Here is a 21,982-nt window from a genome sequence, read left to right on the forward strand (position 1 = left end):
TTTAACCCTGCCACTTAATTACAATAAATCGGGTCCTAAGTATAAATTGATAATATAAATTTATAAACATTTATACAGATACGTTAAATATTTGTACGCGTACGAGTCACGAATGAATCAGTTCAGTACGTTGGACGAGCTGAACATGGCTATAGCGGGCAATCGGCGCGAGGGCCGGCGGAACAAGTCGCTCATGTACTCGGACATGCCGCCACCGCCGCCCGGTCACCCGCACCACCATCACCACGGTCACCACCAGCAAGTGCACGGCGGTCACCAGCACCCGATGATGGGCGGCGGCGGCGGCGCTCCGCCGCAGTCGTCTCCGCAGCAACAACAGCAACAGCAACAACAGCAGCAGCACCAGCAACAGCAACAGCCGCCTTCGTCCCATCACCATCACCACTACGCCAACGTGCTGGCCGCCGAGGATCGGTTCCGGCACCTGGCCGCCGCCATCATCGACAATCACCATCACGCGGCCGCGGCCGCCGCAGCAGCCGCCGCGGCCGGCGTCGGCGTCGACCACCCCAGACTGCGGATGCAATCGTGCAGTCCGCCGCAGCACCAGCAACAGTTGCAACTGCAACCGGAGTGCAAGACGCAGTCCGCTGTCGCGTTGCACCAGACACCCCGATCGCCGGCCGCCGGACTTCCGCCACCGCCTCCCATGCCGCCGTCGTCGCTGTTCAACGGCCACCAGCCGCCGTCGTTCCAACACCTCCATCAACAGCAGCAACAACAACATCAGTCCAACGCCGTCCAGTCTAACAGCGAGCAGACAAACAAACAGAGAGGTTAGTAGCGCATATTATATACATAGTATTAAACGATCGCTGAGCACCCAAACCCCCGACGACGCAGGTCGCTTTTTAATAAATCCTTATAAATCAAATAGTTTTTCGTTAAAAAATAATATAATCGTCTAATCACGCTGATATACTATATTACGTAGGTATTACGTTTATTATCTGTACTGTTAATAAACCGATTTTGTACTTACATTTAAAAAGTTTGGTATTTAATAATTATGGAAATTAATTTTTTCTCTTCAATTCAATAAATAACAGTTTCTAGGTAGATACAAGATTACATAACGTACAATACATATTTCTGAATATTTCAAGTAAGATTTCAAAAAGCTTCTATAATATTTTAATAATAGTGATTAATTAATGCAATGAAATAAGTGGATTCAATATTATAGATTTCTCACGGCTCTTTATCTCTAGATAATGTTATGTAGTACATAGCACTCAAAACATCAAAATTCTTTTGTCGGTAACAAATAATTATTACTCGCCGCATGTTTTGTCAATAGTTACACAGTCGATGATGACTAATAAAAGAAAAAATATGTTTTTTTTTTTGTTTAGACACTTAGATTTCACTTTATTGGTAGGTGCATTTTAGGTATCTACATAATATAATTGTTATCTCTGAATTATACATGCTATAAATTTCTTAGTCATTATTGAGCGGTTCCTGTAAATATATTTTTATTTTTTATAAACGTACCACATTAATAATTAACGACTGTATATTCTAATTGAATTTCGACATGAATATCATAAACTAATTTATATCACACAGATTTGTATTGTGAAATATATAATTTAATAATATACTTTGCCGTGACGTAATTGGTATATCGATAAATGTTATATTCTGTAAATAATAAGGAATAGTTATTACACTATTTCTTGACATCTTTTACTATATTATATATATAATATACATCAGACGTGGGCCAAATGTTATGGATTTTTGAGTTTTTTTAGGTTGTTACGATCTACCACAAAAAAAACATTTATATACATTTATTTTATTTAGAATAATATAAGGGAGTCACGATCGACTTAAATTCTCCACCTCTGATATAAATAATATTATGTAAACCCTAAATTTTTATTTACAATTAATTATTTACCGTTATAAATAATAGTATTTCAGTATTACATTGTACATTGTATGGTCTTATCATTACATTCAATTACGTAGTTTTATATACACTTGATAATAATATCTACAATCTACATATTATTATTGCATTATAATGTTTAATTCAATTTGTCATTTAATAACATAAATATTATCGGCAGTTTAGCATGATGAATAAAATGTTTGGTATTCAGTTAGATTTATATACTATACACAGAGTTTGTTTATGAGGGGGTTACCATTTTTATATATGAGGTTGTATATCTTCAGATCGTTCCGTAATCGTGTAGATGAAAAAAAAAACTATGTCAATAAATTAGTTTTTATTTAAATACAATATGAAAATTTGTATAGACAAGACAATAATTCACAATTATTATTATTGATCTCCAGACATATAGGACACGTTACTCAGTAATTTTAACTTTATACCTACCACCTATCAGAAATACCACAACGCACTAAAACAGGATTTCAAACAATTTTGTTTATAATATTTTAATAATAATTATTAGTTTTTTATTTTTTTTTTTTTTGTGAATTTCATACAATGATGATAAATAAAGTATAAAATATATACTCTGTGAGAAACTTGACAGAGATTTATGGATATCTATTTAATACATACGGAGTATAACGGACACGTTGATAATATTTTTTCAGCGTAAGCCAGTGTGACGTACTGACGTTTGTTATTTTTTTTATTTTTTTCGTCTATGTTGTTATAATTTACACATACGGTCTCACGACAGCCAGACGTATGTTAAGGTAAACGAATCGTTTAAATACGAAAAACAAAATAAATCTATTTACCGATCCTGAGGAGATGATTTTTCGTAAAAATGCTCTGTCATAGCAAAGCGCGGCTTAGTTGCGGGATATCGTATAAGTATTTTATTATTTTACTGGCCATCGTCGCCAACCGATGCCATTTAACAAGATTTCTGATGAGATGTGCACTGTGCAGCTTTGTTACGGCAAACTATAGAGTAATAATAATGAAGTAATTGCATAAAACCTAAATAATAATAAACGCCTTCTGTCGAATATTCTGTATTTATATATATTGTACATTTTTGATAGATTATTCGTATATTATGATCATTTATTTTATGTAACGCTATGGTTATAACTAGGGCTCGGATTTTAAAGCATATGCTTCTTTTTTTAAGTATGAGATAGAAATCTAACTTTTATATATAAATTCGTTTCACGTTATTTGTTTCAAAATAAACCAATTTATTTTGGCTTTTTTTATTTAAACGATTTTTATGCTTTTTTATTGCTTGGGTATTTAAAATTATTTTAGCAGTGGATTTTTTATATTATGCTTATTATGATATTATAATATAAAATAAATAAATTAATAGAAATGTAAAAACCCAGAATGTGGACTAAATGATTATTATTGTCATATTGGGTTATTATTTTTTTCGTTATCGGCTCGATTATTAAATGTATAGATTATCGATCTACATAATATAGCCCCTAGTACCTATACGGTCAGCGTACTTATAACATCGATATCGACCATTTCAAAATTTAAGATTTAGTGTTGTTTTTTGAAATCTCTTGTATGAAGTATGCACCGATCACTTCAGTGGATTTAGAGAGTTCGTTTTCTATGTTAAATTTTAAATATTCTTTCGGACAACGGAGTTAGTTTCACTACTGCGAATCAAGATAAATACGATAAATAGGTACTTATAATGAATTCTTTTTTTAATTTTAAATTAATTTTTCAATATTTTTTAATTATTTTTATAACTATAATTCATATTAAATTTTGGTCATGCTTCATTTTTGATTTTTGTGCAAAATAGTGCAAATAGTTTGCTTTTATTGTTGCATATTTTATTATATGCTTTAAAATCCAACCCCTAGTTATAACCTTTTAGATTATGTGGTTTTAAAAATCGTGAGGATTATTAAGTATAATATTATTAAAATATTTTACAAACAAATTATATTTTAAAATTATTTTAAAGTAAGTTTGATAAAATAAACTATTTTATCATAACATTGTAATCTTGTAGGTTAAAACACCATGAATACGAGAAACATTATAGATTACATGGTTTAGTTAGTCAAAGTAGTCAAACTTTTTATAAATAAAAGATATTTGCAACATTTATATTGATATAAAAAAATATATTTATAGAGTCTATCACGTCTTATCATCTGATAAATATTATACATTTTGTTGTTGAGCAGTTATTTTTATTAAATGTAATAAAAAAAAATTATAGGTAAACCTAAATATTATATAAAACACAGAATTTCATTAAATAATTTTTTTGAAAAATGTAAAAACACGTAATTATTTGGCAACCACGCCAACAAATTATAGATAATACGCGTTATCTTTAATATTTTATTTGGACACCTTTCAAGTCATAAACTATTCGATTAGTGAAGATGAGCCCAAGTGCATTGCGAATTTATCGAAATCGTCTTACTAAGATAAGGTTATAATATTGTGTCGTAATGATTATTGCAGATCTTACTATTTCTATACGATTATAGAAATTATTTAGTTTAGTCACAAATACTTTCATACTGGGACAAATCATAATTTGTAAACTATCGTACAAAACGTATACAAAAAATTGCTCAGCATATACGAGCAAAAACACATATTGCACTGTCTTGTTTATGACTGTTCTTTTAGAAACCTCGATATTTTTTTAACTTTGCCAACTATAGGTTCTGTACGACGGTACTCACGGTAAACGGCCGCATAATTAAAATCATTTGAATGTTCGTTTTACATTATAATAATATCATGATATAGTCCGATATAGTGATGTAACGCATCTTAAATTTTCACGAGTTCGGTGGTTGTGACGTACGTTGGAAGTCAATATTGTCTGTGATCTTATGATATTATTATGATATATCGTCGTGGTAAACGTATTTACGATGCATACTGCACTGTTTTTGAACCATAACCACGAGCTTTGTACGTATATAATATTATAATATTTTAAGTGTACGCGAGTCGGCGACAACGAAATGCAGCGACTGCGTTGGAATAGACTGAAACAAAAAAAAAAAAAAATTATGTATATATAATTAGCGTAGGTACCTAAATAATATGTTATATTATGATGAAACGAAAAAAGAATATCGCTCGATGCGTTCTAGTTTCTGCTCATTCATCAGACGTCTTCATTAGTTACGGTCGCGGCGTCGATCAAAAACGCGTTAAAGGTATAAGCCCGTTGGAATCGTATCAAGACGAGCTCCTGGCCGGTTAATTATTGCACGTGGTGCATACGGACGGAGAACACATTTCCCGTTGTCACCCGTTAATAACGCGCCCGCCGGTAAAGTCTTATTCGAGTATATATTATTATTATTGTTGTTGTCTGCACGACGACTGTGCGTATTTATAACTATTCATGTCGTGTCCCCGGTAAATCGTGTACGCCATCGTCTCTTCGGGACGTGAGATGAGGTCAACAGTCATCGTTTTAAGTTTTTTTTTTTTTTTGTCGACGGGATTTAAAATATATATCATACGTGCTGCAAAGCAGGATAATTCACTAAGGATGGTCATTCCCATTTTTGTTCATTTAATAATCGGTTTATAACGGCCTTTTGAAATTTTAAAATAAACATAATACAATATATAGGTATAGACTTGATATATTAAAGACCATATTATACTTTCAAAATTTTGTGATTTTTTGTACTATTTATAAGGAGTATCACGTGTCGATAAAAACATCTGTTTTTAAAACGAGAATCCTTCTTTTTTTTTTACTGTAAATTATTGTTTAGTGAATATATTTTTTTTTTAATGTCGACGTACCCAATTCAAAATTCAAACAAGTTGGTTTTTTGTTATTAAAATGTCTATGCTGAGGATAATAGCCCTCTTAAAAATAGTTTAAAAAAATATATAAAACGATTACTTTTATAAATTATAAGTGTAAATAGATTAACATTATTAATTACAAATTTAAAAAAACTTAAATGTCCATAGGCCCTAAATCTTCCTAACCCTTTATCATGGAACTATTATTATTAGCACACTGAGTTGATAACTCAAAAACAACTCGTTTGAATTTTAATTTTGATTCGTTAAAATGTTTATAAAATGTATTCTCTTAATAATTTATTTTACCAGAAGAAAAGTGTGGTTATTATTTGGAAAACAGAAGTTTGAATCTTCATATTTTTAAATATATGTATTCAAAAATTCCAATAATCAGATTTGGAATAATTGCATTATTTATGAATAAAATATGGATGTGCATGTTTGTAAAAACTACTTTGTATACTGTATGCATTTGAGTGGGTTTTTTGGTTTTGGTTTTAGGAAAACATGCATACGTTTTCCATACACTTTTTGCGTTATTATTATATGGCCGAACAAGTTATTATTATTTTTTTATTTTTAACTCGTTAAGTCAAGCTAATAAAATATGTACTAAACTAATCCAATTCAAGTTATTATAACTATCATAATAGGAAAATGTCCATTGTTTATGCTATAATAATATTATGTAATAAAATAATGTAAATATTCAGCTTGGTGCACAAAATTGCATAATAAGCCAGTGTTGCGTGCCAACTAGTCATTTAAGGTACAACGGCATAATACAAAAACTCAATGACTGTTTCAATATAGAATTATATTTATTTATTTAACTTCTGAGAATAATAATTATAAAATATAAGATCTTATAATGTTTCCAAATATTTAAACAACTGTCTTGGTTACTGATATATCTGACCGTCTCTTATAAATGGGCTGCTTGTTTCTTTTATATATTGTCTTATAAAAAGAGTAGTGGCTATTTGACTATGCTAGATACAAGTTGGGATTTGATATTCGAGTTTTTTGCCTTTTAGAAGTTCATATTTAATTTTAGTGTGTAAAACCTGTCCACGTTATATAATGTATAACATTAAAATATTTAACAATAAATGGTTAACTCCAGTTAAGTAGATTAACGTTAAAAATATAAATATAACAATTTTATTCTAGTTTAGTGATGTTTTTTTGTGTGTACAATTTGAGAATCAAATACCAAATAACCCAAATAAATTTTAAGTTTTATGTGTGTTTTTTAAAAATAGGTACTAAAAAAAAGCATACACGTTAAGAGCAGAAACTAAATAGATTGTTGCGTGTTCAATACTGTATATCTTGTAGATATAACTTTACTATAATATTTTAAGCGACATACCAACACATATTATAATATATTATGTTATAAGTGATATTCAGTTGAATACATTATAAATTATAATCTAAATTAGGTGAACACTAATAACAATAATAATAGTAATGTTCGAATCGTTCAATACTATATTACTGATATTGGCCATCAGTCACGTCCGTTTGTTATTCGCATTTTTTACGATATCTAAACGACGTAAAAACATTTCGCTTTGCGATAATATAATATTCATGTCACAGAGTGCATTTATTGTTAAAGTACATGTCCGATTATCGACTCGATATAAGAGCATTCGTTATTATTAATAGCGTACTAATTTATAGGCACCTCATAACGGGCGTGTGCATATACGGTGCGGTGGCTGTTGTACTGCTGTTGGGAAGTCGCGTATTTAATCGGCCGATAAACGTTTTACGGCTGTAGATTTAGCGTTTTATCATTATCGTATTATTATTATATTACATTGATGCACCGCCGCCGCGTTTAATCGAAACACTGTACCTGTATTGGTTATAATTTATAATATTATTTTATGTATTTTACGCGACGATTCGACGTTAATTTGAATGCGGTAATAATAAACAGTAGTTAGGTAGTTAAATATTAAGTGCTTATTAATTACCTAAGCTATACGTCCTTCCTAATAATACTAATAATATTAATAATAATAATAATAGCATTACTATAGTCTGCATTAGGCACTATAAATATTTGCCGTTCGCGTTCCTCGTATTGAGACTATACGTAATTGACGTCAATTCGCGTTTAATCGATGTGTACCCAAGTTTTGCGCGTAGGAATTACTATATTGATTACACGTACTTAGGCATAGGTACATATATTATTATAATATGCGATTGCGATTTGACAAATAAAACAAAATTTACATATTGTTTTTGTTAATCAAATAATATGATAATGACAAAAAATAACTGTTGTATAATATCCAACGCTCTTACTAATAAATCGTTTGTACACATCATATCGTTGTACGTCGATAACAATGAGGGGTTAGTGAAAAAGTTCATATTATAAAAAAAACGTGAAATTTCAAACGCGTAATTTACTACTCCATTATTCCGGAACAATTAAACTCGCTTATTATTAGGTATAGCGATTTGTCATAACTCATAATATTTATGGCCTGCAATGTGTAGGTACAGATTATTCTCTAAGGTTCTGTCAATGAATCGTCTCCTCTTCGTGTCGTTGATGTCATTGTATTTAATTTTCTCATCTATGTTGCTTAACGTTTATGTAAAATAGATTGTAAACACAATTTAATAATAATAAAAAAATATATATAATATGCATACTTACAGATTCTGTATAATTGTATTGTTCCGATAACGCACATTATACTTCTTCGGTGCGATGTGACGCGTAACATCCCATCGATCGAAGGACATGGATGGCGATGTCCTCCGATAACACAACTCGCACACTATTCATCTGACGACAGCGTGTGACAGATTATAATATATTATAATAATTACCTACCTATTTTATAATATATATATATATATATATATTATATATATATATAACAAAAAAATAATAATAGCTTTTAAAAATCAAACGATGTACGTTTAAAAATTTAAAACTAAAACTTTTGACTAAATCATCATAACACACGAACAGATTTGTGTAAAATGGTAGTATAATATTATGATACAGTGACAATAATTCTCTCAATAACAGTGTATACATCAAGGGCTTTGCGCGATTTCATCCAAATAATCCGTTGCGAATTATTTGCAGCGTCGACGACGTATATCGCAATAATGCCATGTGCCCATGTGTATAAAATAGTATAATAATGTTATACTACCATCAATCACATATTAATAAATTTATATATGTGTGGAAGTAGTAAAACACATGTGTTTAGGGATGAAAATCGTTTTTGGGAACACATTATAATATTTTAATATCGACACATGTGGGTAATTTTAATATGATATTTTAGGCGCTTTATTCGAATGTTATTTGAGATATTAAATAAAACGGTTTTCTACGTGATGAATAGTCACGCACCTCTCAGACTTTGTGTCTAACGGTTTCACCGTCTACGTAAAGGTCAGTGTTATGAGTGTTATATGACTAATTATTTATTTAATTTACTATACCGGGTGTCGGGACGTTGAATTCCAGATCCACTCAAACGAGAGAATGACCAGTGTAAATTTAATATAATATAATATTTTCTGCTCAAAAATTGTGTTAAAATAATTTATTGCGATATCGATGTGTAACAATAAATCAATAAATAGTCATGAATACGATGATGTAAATATTATCTCGATGGTTTTGAGATTACCTACGATAGCTATACGTTTGTTCCCAAATCGAGACACCAAAATAACAATAGTACAATATAACAATATTATTTATTGCAATAATATTATTGTAAATATATTTTTTAAATATTAACAACCACTATTAATAATTGAAAGCATACCGTCTTTATCGTAACGATAAGTTCAATATTTTTCACTAATTAATTGTATTTTTGCATTTTTCAGAACTCCTTAGCATGCTCATGTGGATGGACATTGTCAGAGCGAACCAAACTGCAATGCCGAGACTACCCATTTCAAGTAAGTAAAATAATATTATAAAAACATGTGTTTGAAATCGACAACTGGTCATTGGTACATGGCCTGCTATCTGTTGTCGAAGTAGCGCACTCACGACTTGGTTAATGCATTCGAGGGTCGGCAGAGAGAGAGAGTGTATTGTATTGTAACACAAATTAGTCGTCGCGTTAAGGGGTTTAAATTAGGCAATTCATGAGTTTGGTTTTAAGTAAAAAAAAATAAGTGTAACTTATACGAGTAGTTAATATAATAAAATTAAAAAAATAACACAATATTTATAATAAAAATCTGTTTTAATGACCTAGGCTTTCAAAAATCTGGTATTTATGATTACAAAATTGTACTATGAAAATGTTATGTCCGAGTGTATAAAATGTTCAGCAAATATTTCATACGAAATTCTCAGTACATCTTTCTGGGTCACTCATATAATTGCGATTTTCACTAGAGCGTAGAACGTACTGATAAAAATTAATATCTAATTTTTATTTTATTAATGTTCGTTTGTCTATCGATATTTTTATTTTGTGTAACTCAAATTATAAACACTCGATCGTTAATGACGAGTCATTTTCAATACAGTCAATATTATTGCTTGTGGTTCACATCGACGGTTTTGAAACATAAATGGTGATCATTAATGAAATAATGACTCTATATATGTTAATAATATTAATTTGTTAAAACCATTATTGGTTTTCTTTCATTATATATACCTACGTCAAACGTTCGTTCGGTCGGTTTAATTTATTACTATCAATTTAGGTAGTTGCCCACTCCAAATTCAAACCTATATTGATCACGAGACTACTAAAATATACGCGATAATTTATTATAATTATTTTTTTTTAATCGGTGCTAAAAACAAAACAAATTTACATACTCTTCACCTTCAAAATCAAAATACATTGACGGCATTCACGCAATTACGTAACATCGACATCTCGTGATATAGTAATTAGTGTGACGGATCAAACGATCGTCGTGGTAACGTTACCCTTAATTTGTATTTTCAAATTTACAATCAATCGACCAACCACCCCTACCACTGTGGTTAAAAATCTAATGTGGTCGTGACTCGAGAACATATTATATAGACACTAAACCAAGTACGGAACGACAACAATGTCTTCTATTTGAGACGGGTTGAACTCATAATGTGTCGAACCAAACTATTATTATTTGATTTAGTGCACGCCAAGTCGTATCGTCGTAACGTACATCGGTTACACAGTACAATATGCCTCGTTGAACGTATATCCCACGCACAAAACTGTCATATTTATTTATTCGCCATAACGTATTATTGTGGCAAATTTATTTCGGTTTGAATTTTGAAACTTTGTGCCGACAACCCGACGTCTCTCCGCTCTGTAAACGTACACCCTTACACAATATGTACAATAACTTATTATTATATTATGTATAGATATAACCATTGAGTCTTTCACTTGCAAACTTCACACAGTATATATTTCACACACGATAACCGTCCATGTATAGTTATTTAGTTAATAATCAATACACTACAAATGTACGATTTATGTCGGACGTTATAAATATCTGTTGTGTTTGTTTGGACAAAATATAAATAATATGACGTTTGACGATATGTTTGGAACTACGTATTATACGTACGCAGTGCACTGCGCGTGGATTACAGATCAGTGAATATCGTGTACATATAATATTGTAATAATTCAGTGGACCGTAACTATATACCATGGTTCGTGGTAACCAATATCACGATAATGTCTGTCTCACGATGGTAGCAATGACGTTAAATTAAAATTAAAAAAAAAAAAAAAAATCAAACAAATAATTGAAACGATTGTCGTGACGCTATGATACGATTATGCAAGGCTGAGCAAGTTAATGATTTTTTTAACTTAGTTAAGTTAAGTTAATATGCATCAATAAGAAAAAGTTAAAAGTTAAAAGTTAATAAAATTTTTGGTTAACTCAGTTAAGTCAAAAGTTTATACACATATTTTTTTAACTTTTTAATAAGTTAAAAGTTAAAAAAAAGTTATTTTTTTATATGTTAGTGTTAGGTTAGGTTTATTTATAATTTAATTATTTATAAAATAACGTAACTTAGATTTTATTAAAAATAACTCGTTATTTATTAAGTTAATATCAATAAACATCAATTAAGTTAAAAATTAAGTTAATGAAAATTAAATACAAAAAAGTTACCTAAGTTAAAAAGTTAAAATTAATTTAACTTTTAACTTAACTTTAACTTTTTAACTCGTTTATGCCCAGGCTTGCGATTATGACGTATATTATTATTTATGACGCACAGCGTTGTCGCCGAGTGTTAGTAAACGTTTGATTGTGGTTTTCACAGGTTTGCCATCCAGTCCGTCGGCTGCTGCTGCCGCGGCGGCGGCCGCTTATTCGGCGGCCGCGGCGCTGAACCTCACTCCCGCGTACAAAGGACAGCAGCAGATGTCTGCCGCGGTCGTCGTGCCGGAACAGAGCGAAGCGCTGAACTTGGGCAAAAAGAGGATGTCGAACAACAACAACAGTGAGGACGAGGACGGCGGCGGCGACCGTCCGGACGACGAGTACGACCGCGGCCGACGCGAATCGGTTAAACGTATCAAAACGGAACGGTCTTCGCCGCCGGTCAGCGGTTGTTCCAGCGACGACGAAAAGGCCGCGGCCAAGGCGACGAGCAACGGTAGCCCGTCGCCGCCGCAACCGTCGTCGGCCGCCGCCTCCGACGACGTCGCGTACCGGTCGGACACGACGCGCGACTCGTCGCCGATCGACGAGGACGTGGTCGAGATGGACATCAACACGTCGCCTTCGGCCGGTGAGCGCTCACTTTCGTGTCTTGTCTTTACTCTAACGGGTTTAGGGACGAAGTATCGATCGCGAATAATAATAACGACATGCGTGTAATTGCTTGTTTGCATAGCTAAAAGATATTATATTGACTTGTGTGACGACAGTGACGAGAAGTTAGTACTTTCGATGTTCGATAAAACGCGAATGACGGATCGTCGTTTTGTAAATCGAATATAGCTCGCGAGTTATGTAGTCGAGAGAGGAATATACGGAGAGGGTTAGAGTTTTTCGACTTTGGGCCGCAGGGACTTTACACGGTGAATGACTATATACTGCTAAAGGATAAGGATATATGTTTGAAATTCGAGATTGATGTAAAGTGTTTTAAACTTACGACTGACCGAGAAACGTGTGCGAAAAACGGCATAATTTTACGTCGTAGACGATCCCAGTGAGGTGAACGAAATGACGTGTTTCGTATTTATATGCGATCGTATTAAGGACGTTTTTTTTTGAGGACGTTTCGTTGTATTTTCGAATGAAAATAAAATCTTACACAGCGTAAAACCTATATACTCTATCTATAACATCGACGACTAATATACGATTTATGATATTATTACAATCATAATATCCGAATTTTCCGAAGAGCCCATAGATTTACAACACCGTCGAGGCCGAGTCGCTCGCAAAATGGACGAATTCCCTACTGGCCTACGAAATATATATATATATATCCTTTGCCTACAGTGTTCGCACGTCATACGAAAACTCCGTGAAGCGCGGTGACCCACTTGTGCGTATATTATAATCGTTCGCTATAGCCGCGTGTGTACATTTCTCGTGTAATTTAGTCCCGCGTTGGAAATTTCGTCGGTATTGATTCAAACAACGGAGATTTCCTAAATATGATATATTATAGCCAATATATATTAATGCACCCATAATGGAACGACTAACATGATATTTTGATGTACACACACACACAGATATATATACTGTAGTGTCTCTCTAACTTTACGCGTTTGAACTAAGTTGATTGTTATGTGCAGTTTGACGTACGTTTAGTGTGCATGTATTCGGTATCAACGTCCCCCGAGGTCGGAAAACGCACGCGGGCAGCTTTATACGTTGGCTGTTCGGTAAACATATATAGTATATAATATAATCGTCATTCGTCAGCAAACGAGCTGCCACGCACAAAATAAACTTTTAAAAACGTAAACGGGCTTCTAACTTTATGTTGTTCGCACGTTTTTATCGATTTTACACTCGATAACACTATATTTTTTGTTTTGTTTAAATTTTCAAAGCTGTTTAGTCCATTTATTTTTCTTTAAAATCAAAATATCTCGGTCGAAACAAAATTCATATATTTATAACTTACTATCATCTCCCGTGGCGTTCCCGGTTTATTAGTTATATCCTTCTTCATTGTAATTTTTTTCGTAGATGATTCATTACCTTAATATTAGAGTTATTACCTATTTCTCCTGAAAAATCTAAATAAAGTCGAAAAACGAGAAATACGTATTTATGGCAAATATCATTACTGTACAAAATATTAAAATTATGAAAATATTTTTCCCCAGCTATAATATACTCCGTAATTATGATCATGTAAGTTTAGTTTTTAAATTGTTTCTACAATCCCCCTCTCCCATTATAAAAAGACGTAAAATTAAAAATACATGGAAACGTCCAGCAACAGGTCTTGCCATCTTCCGCCAACACACTGATAGGTTAAATTTTGAAATAATATTTTTAATTTGCAAACATAATATTATATACTCTATGTGACAACCTTTTAATCTTTTTCCACAAAATTACGTAAAATTCAAAATACGTGGAGACGCAGGAAATAAAGAGAGAGAGGTAGAAGATAAAAAAATATGTATATTCGTGGAAAGCATTCTGTCGTTGGTATACTTAGTTTTCGCTAAAAAATTTACATTTCAGTGTGTTTAAACTTAGAAAAGTTGATGAAAATATGAGACGGGTAGAGTTGTAAATATTATGATGATGTACGGTCAAAGGAAAATAAGTCAGACTCCGTGGTTCCTTTTATGGAAAGTGCAGTCAAGAGTTTATTTTTCCATAATAGTATATAACAACGCCATTGTATATTGAAATATTATGTGAGCGTGATAAAAAAGATGTTTTTTTAGCGGAGTAAGAAAATGTCTTAAGCACAGGAAGTATTCTTACTTTGATGGACATTTCAGTGGTAGTTGAACACATTACTGTATAGTGCATTCGTCGTGGGAATTTCGTGAAATAGCATATTAGAATATAGCTACGTTGTATTATAGAGGTATGAGCTGAAAAATGTTACATTTATATACATTTTTATATGTTTATCGTATCACGTAATAATATTATTATACGTTGTTCATATAATGCATTATTATTATACAGTTTATAGTATGATAATCTCATTCGGTATCATCAAAATTATGTAAAAAAATATACAAGAGGATTAGGGCTTACCTTTAAAATAATCGTCTTGTCACCTACTAATAACGATATTATTGATTTATATTTCTAAGACTTACATTTGTTGTTTTTCTTAAAACTTATTAATTTTTTTTTTATTTATTTAAGGTTTGTCCGGCAACAATGGCTTGGCGATTTCCGTAACGCGCAGAACGAAAAATGGCGTGTACATGGGTCAACTCACCAAGAACAACGCATTGATCAACGGAGGCAAGTATACCTCATTTACATAATAGATTAATATATGTGACCAAACCCAGAATTCTTTAGGTTGACTTTACGGTCTAGTAAGCAGGCGTACAAATATTATAAATTCTTATAACCGGTACAATTTTAAATAGTCTAAAATGTCTATAATAAGTCTATGACTGCACACGTATACGTGAATGTGTGATCCACTTCTTAATGAATTGGTTGTAAGTAATTCAATTCAATTCAAAAAATAATTTTTAGTTTTCAATATAAATATTAGGTATATTATATTCATTCAACAGCTTAGATTCGTTAGCTTATTTTGATACACCACACGCATAATTAAACGCCATCGACACATTATTATAGCGACGTAATCGACTATTGTCATCGACACATGCCATCGAAATCGATTTGACTTTTAAGTGACTTTACATATTATTTTTTAGATAAATTCGTCTCATACACCATGACTGGTGTCAACAACGAGTAATATTACATACTGTTATTTAATTTTTCAGTATATATTATAATGTAATATACAATATAATTTCGAACGTACTCTGTGCAAATTAGTCCGTCGACCTAGATTGTAAAACGTATTTCCAATAGCTCCCTCCGTTATTCCAATTCACGTCAACTATAACATAACAATATAGTTGCTATATATAATGTACACCACCATGTAGTCATATAGTTGCGGCGCTTAATCCCGTGGTGACTGGAGCGAAAATGAGAGTAAATCCTCAGCACTCCGCGGAGTACACTCCGTATTTTAAATCACGTTTAAACACTATTCTATATAAAGTCTGTATTTATATATATTATACATATTATACAGTGTTATAGTGAATAAAATTTAAGATAATTTAAAGAATATATTAAAAAGAATACTTGAAATAATAAAATCTAGATTCTACTTGAAGTCTTCAACATTTTAAAAATCTGCATTGATGTTTTTTTTTAATAAATATAATGTTGTTGAAATTAAGTAATTTCCGTAAGTCTCGTAGAAAATGTCACTAATTTAAACACAATTAATCATTTCAAAATCATCACAAGTAGTAAGTTTTTTTTCTGAATCGAGAGAGCTCTAAAAATGTTAAGCGCTATTTCTTAAAATATGGTTTTATTACTATATTTACAATAGTATTGTTAATTATAAGTTGCCACCTACTATTACTGCTATTTCATTTATATGTGCGTCTATACTGTCTGTTGTCTGCTTGTCTTATACGCAAACAAAAACAAACCGACGTAGCGTAGATGTAAATGTTCATACCCGTTCAAAACTGAAACAATCATTAAAATCCACAAAATGACTTTTGATTAAAATCCAAACAGCGGAGTCAGTGGTTTCCGGGTCACTTAATCTCACAATTTTTCTCCTTATTTGTTATTTATAACATCAGCATAAAACGACTCGAGACCTAATCATTAAAACTTCACTTCTATATTGCAAAACCTGTCCTTCAAAATTTTTTTTCGACGTAGCCTATTGCAAGTAATACCTATCCAGCTGGATTGAGTTATCTCAAAATCAATTTTCTTGTTGTATGCTCGTTAAAAGTCGTATTTATATAAATATAATAGTATGTATAATTATGCATTTGTGCTATACACAATGAAAGGTCAATGTAGGAATTTTCTCAGCTAGCCTTGCACTGTATAATATAGGTCAGGTTTTGAATAGTATTAAAAATTAAATCGCTAAAACGATGATGTTACTGACGTTATTATACTTCGTAAAATTTATTGACGGAAAGTGAATTTTTGATATAAAGAAAAAAACGTACGATTATAATTTATACGCTCGGCAGTGGATAAAGCAAATGTACAATTATTATAATTTTGATTGTACACGTCCAACTAATTGCCAAGTGATAAATTATCAAACAAAAATATTCCTACAATTATCATAAGTAGGTATACATGGCGATTTTTTTTTTATCACTATGCAGTAGTTTTCTCGGTAACTAACTAAAATAGTATGATTTTGTAAAAATTTTGTTTTTGAAAAAAAAATTATGTATTTTACTAGGTACTTATATATTATTTTACTTCTTAATTTTTTAACCATATATTTCTTATTTCTAGGAATAAATAATTAAATATTTTTTTTTCAAATTTAGTTGTTTGCACAGACCAATTTATATTTTACTCTATCTAGTTTATCTGATACCTTTATTCTTCATCTGTATCATAAAATTTGATGTTTATTTATTTCACGTTTTTGCCACGTTAATTCTAATAATAAGTGTTTTTCTAACGAACTATAATTTAGGGGTATCGCGATTGTTGCTTTGTTCATCGAAAATTATTATTATTATTATTGTTATATCGCGTATAACTAGGTAAGGTTTACTGCGTTGTAGTATCTCAATCAATACGCAAAAACATTTGTTTGTACATTGTACACTGTACCACTATTCGCAATAATATATTAGTGTAGGTAGTAAGAGTGAGTGTAATAATAACGATATTTTAATAATATCGTCATATCATCAAGTAGTGTACTATATTACTATATTATTACACTGTTCGTATAATATTATACGGGTTACTGAACCTGAACCACATTGGTATATAAATAGTATCGCGAACGAGCAAATATTATTATTTATTTTGTTTAAAGGGCCGTGCCTCACTCGTATGATTTATTAGTTTGATTTAAATCGTAGAATAATTGCAGTCTATATTATTATATTGCGTTGTTGTGCCTAGTAAATTATTCCATGTATTATTTATTATAACAATTATTATTATTAAATGTCTGATTCGTTTTTACATTACTTTTTTCAGGATTGAACAACAACGCAAATCCGTTCGTCTTGCACTTGAACGGAGATCTATACACCGGACAATTACAATTGCAACAGCAGCAGATGGCCAACAACTGAAGACGCGATATTTCTCTCGCACCGGCCATCGGCGAAGTGCTCGCGTGCAAAAAATGATAAATTCGTCTGATTTAGAAATACTATGCCTATATAATACACATATTATTATAATTTATACTGTGTAATTTTAATATAATTTTGACGTCGAAATAAAGAGACATACCACGCCCATTGCCTATACCTACACATCATAATATAATAACGGTATAGGTACACTGCGGCGCATTGGCTGACTCAAAGACGAAAAATATATTTATTTTTTCTTTGCTAATATCTTTTGACTGATTTTATATTTGGTGTTAATATTTCGATAGCACATTATAGAAAAAATGTTCCGTTTACTAAATATCGAATTGTATTCGTTATCGTAGGTGTTATTGTATTATGTCGATCGGTAACCGTAGTATTACGTCACACTCGCGTTTTTTCAAAAATATTGTCATATATTAGTATTCAATGTAATGTAATTCGTTTTCAGTTTAGTTCGAATAATACTTTTCTACTAAAACGTTTTTGTATACGCGTTTGGGTTTGAGATAAATAGGAAGTTTGATATTTACACACTGTATGATTCAATATTATATAAACAAATTGAAAAAAAAAATAAAAAGTTTGTGTATGTATATTCAGTAGCATAATATATTCAGTGTATAGTGTAGTTATTTTGAAGTTTATTGTACGACTTGTGTTTCGTCAAAAGTTTCTTTTTATAGATTGATAATAATTGTATTACACATTTATACGATCTCGTCGGATTGTATATGTATGTCTGTGTGTGTGTGCGTGCTTATGTATATGTTTGTGTGTGTAAAAGTATATATTGCGTATAAATATATTAGAACGCGTAAACCGAAATCGGAAGGGTTTGGAAAGACTTTTTGTACATAAAAAATTCAATTGTAAAAGTTTTTTTTTTTGTCGAATCAATTTTGGTCAGCTGTAAGGTTTGTCTGTGACAGCAATAAGACCTAAATAAGAAAAAAAACATTTACTGAATCATAAAATAGGATTTCGTTAAAAAATAAACGAAATTCAACAGTCGTTCGGCTTCTCGTGATTTTGTACATTATATAGGTACCTACACATAGTATTACGTAATATAACTATATATTCAAAACCATATGTACATATAATAATATAATAATATTATTAAAACTACATTATACGATATGATTACAATGTCGTGTACGTTAAATTTACTATTGAGTGGTTTTTAGCTATATAAGTATAGAAATTGATCGATTTATCGTGTGTCTAGTGTATTATTCGGTTTAAGTATAGAGCTAGCTTTTTTTTTCTCTCTCGGTAGGCCCTATGTTAAGATGTATAATTATAAGTAATAACTAATTATAATATGAACACTAACGGGTGTGACGAATACACGACATGTATAATATTAATAAATATAAGACATTTTTAGTTAAATATAATATTATATTATGTGCTCGTGGGCAACGAGATCTCATGTTCAAACGAATAAAAATATCGTCGTGCTGTATACGTATTAAGGCGCTACTATGTCGTGTTTTTTTTTTTTTTTATAAAGATTGCTGTACTTGCATAGAGATAATTTTTATTTATTGACTTCGAAAAATTAATGTAGTATACACGCATAAAACAATAATCGGTATATCCTAAAACCGTCGTCTTCAACAAGATGGCGTGTGCATGACCCTTAATCGAAATGTATTACCTTATCCAAGACACACTTTATTGCTGCCCATATTATACATAGTTTTATATAATATATAGTATTAGTGTGTACATTTTATTATTATATTAATCAATTTATATACTATTATTATCGTATCATTGTAATTTTGTATTATATTATAATATATTATATGATACAAATTTAATATCTGCGTTTATTATCATTAGGTACTTAATATAATATAGGTATGTGTTAATTATTATTTATTTATACATTTATTGTCATTTATTTTTTTATCATTCAAATTCATGTACAATACTATTACTACGATTTAAAGCCGTCGCAGGATAAAATAGCTAATAAATATTTTAATGAATCAATACTATTACGATATTATTATAATTCATGATAAACGTATCTACGTATACCTATGCACATCGATTGTAGTAACAAATAATACATTATCATTAAACGATTTGTCCTCATTACATAAAATTATTTTCAAATGTTATCATATTATTCATGTTGCATAGTATACATTTTAAATAATTGTTTAGTGCCGCAACGATGTAGAAAATTATTGCTGAAAGGAGTTGGAGGTATGGGAAGCGATTATAATATATTCCCGAATCTCATCTATCGACTAACTCATCCGGCTCTTCGTTATTATGACGGTTTTTGTTTTGTTTAAATTATTATAGACTAGGATAAAATATCATATTCAATTTGTATTATACCGTGTAACGCAGTTAATATTATTAACATTTTGATGTACTGAAATTTAAATTTAAATATACTATATATAGAAACAATTTCCATGGGGTTGTTTTGTTTATTGAAAACATGTGGCTGGTTCTATTTCAGCATATGAAAAAGAGAAAGTACGAACAAAAATCATACCAGAAACGTTGAAGATATGAAATTATACAAGTATAATATGCTTAGATGTTTAATAAATAATAATCAAAAATACTTTAATATATAATTGAATATCTTCATGCAAAAAGGGTCCTTAACTTTAAATTTTTGGAGAAATGACAAAAACTTTTGATATGTTACAAAATACATACACATATAATTGGTTTATCAAAGATTCATAGATATAAAACAGTAAAATTACATTCTCTAAAACAATACTGTTAATTTCAAAGGCAGTCCAGATTAGTAGTATTTAAGTATAGTGGATTGGACCCTTTTTACAAAAACCGATAATTCAATGTATTTGATTTATTTCAAACGTTCTAGTTCATGGCATTTAAATAATAAAAACGGAAGTTTTATCATACAAGAAATTTTATTAACTTTAAAACATTTATAATATAATAGAACGTTACTTCAAAAAATAACAAAAAAATAAAAATGTTGATAAAATATTGATAAAATATTGACTTAAGTACTTTTTGTATGAAGTAATTCAATTTTTTTTATTGAGAATATGATTTTTTAGAATATAATACATTTAAAATTTGATGTATTTTAGTTTAGTAGTTTATAGGTATTACAGTTTAAACTGTGTTTTTGTAGTTTATTTGGATAATTGGATGTACAGTAAGTTCGAGTGTCAAAAAAAAAAAAACCTGAAGGATAATTAAATTAATGTAGAATATAAAAGCTGAAAAATGTAATGATATTTTAAACTTAGAGATCGGCATGTTGATTTTGTTAATAGAAATATTGTATGCGTAAATTAATTTACAATAATTTATTCAATTATTTAAAAATGTTTATACTTCGAAATAGCATTTTTTTTTTTTATAAAATAACCATAACATTAATATATTATTTAATTCATATTCATATTATTTCATAACTCGCATTTTTAAATTCGATTATTTATATTTATTACTCTTTTTCTTGAATGTCGAATTTGTATATTATATACTTACATTATATAGAAAGTATAGTGTAAACAAATTAATAATGGAAAAAATAATATCCTTGATAATAAAATGTTAAAATTAACTTTTAAAAGAGTATATTGAAAGAACAATATACTTCAAAATAGGTATTGAAGTTACCGAAAGTGAAAAGTAACCAAGTTTATAATACAAATTTTAACAAACAAGCTAAAATGTTAAAACTAACTTAACTAATTAATAATCTAATATTAATCAGTAGCATAGCCGTTATAGGTAAACTATAATTTCATTCGGATCAAACACAGACACCATTAATCAAGCTTTGAAATTCTTAGAAAAATCTAGC

General features: G+C 30.5%; 1 protein-coding gene across 2 annotated transcripts in view; it reads left to right on the forward strand.

The window, feature by feature from the left end:
- The window catches only part of LOC114130964 (AT-rich interactive domain-containing protein 3A), a 76,180-nt gene extending 55,591 nt beyond the window's left edge, over window positions 1-20,589 (forward strand). For both annotated transcript variants that reach the window (XM_050203217.1, XM_050203218.1), the window contains exons 6-10: window positions 79-797; window positions 9,662-9,736; window positions 12,090-12,560; window positions 15,140-15,241; window positions 18,026-20,589. In XM_050203217.1, coding sequence (XP_050059174.1) covers window positions 79-797; window positions 9,662-9,736; window positions 12,090-12,560; window positions 15,140-15,241; window positions 18,026-18,123 — 1,465 coding nt within the window. In that variant the 3' untranslated portion in view covers window positions 18,124-20,589. The remainder of the gene's footprint in view (window positions 1-78; window positions 798-9,661; window positions 9,737-12,089; window positions 12,561-15,139; window positions 15,242-18,025) is intronic.
- Window positions 20,590-21,982: the final 1,393 nt, after the last annotated feature.

Source organism: Aphis gossypii, chromosome 3 (assembly GCF_020184175.1).
Source record: "Aphis gossypii isolate Hap1 chromosome 3, ASM2018417v2, whole genome shotgun sequence".
Taxonomy (NCBI): domain Eukaryota; kingdom Metazoa; phylum Arthropoda; class Insecta; order Hemiptera; family Aphididae; genus Aphis; species Aphis gossypii.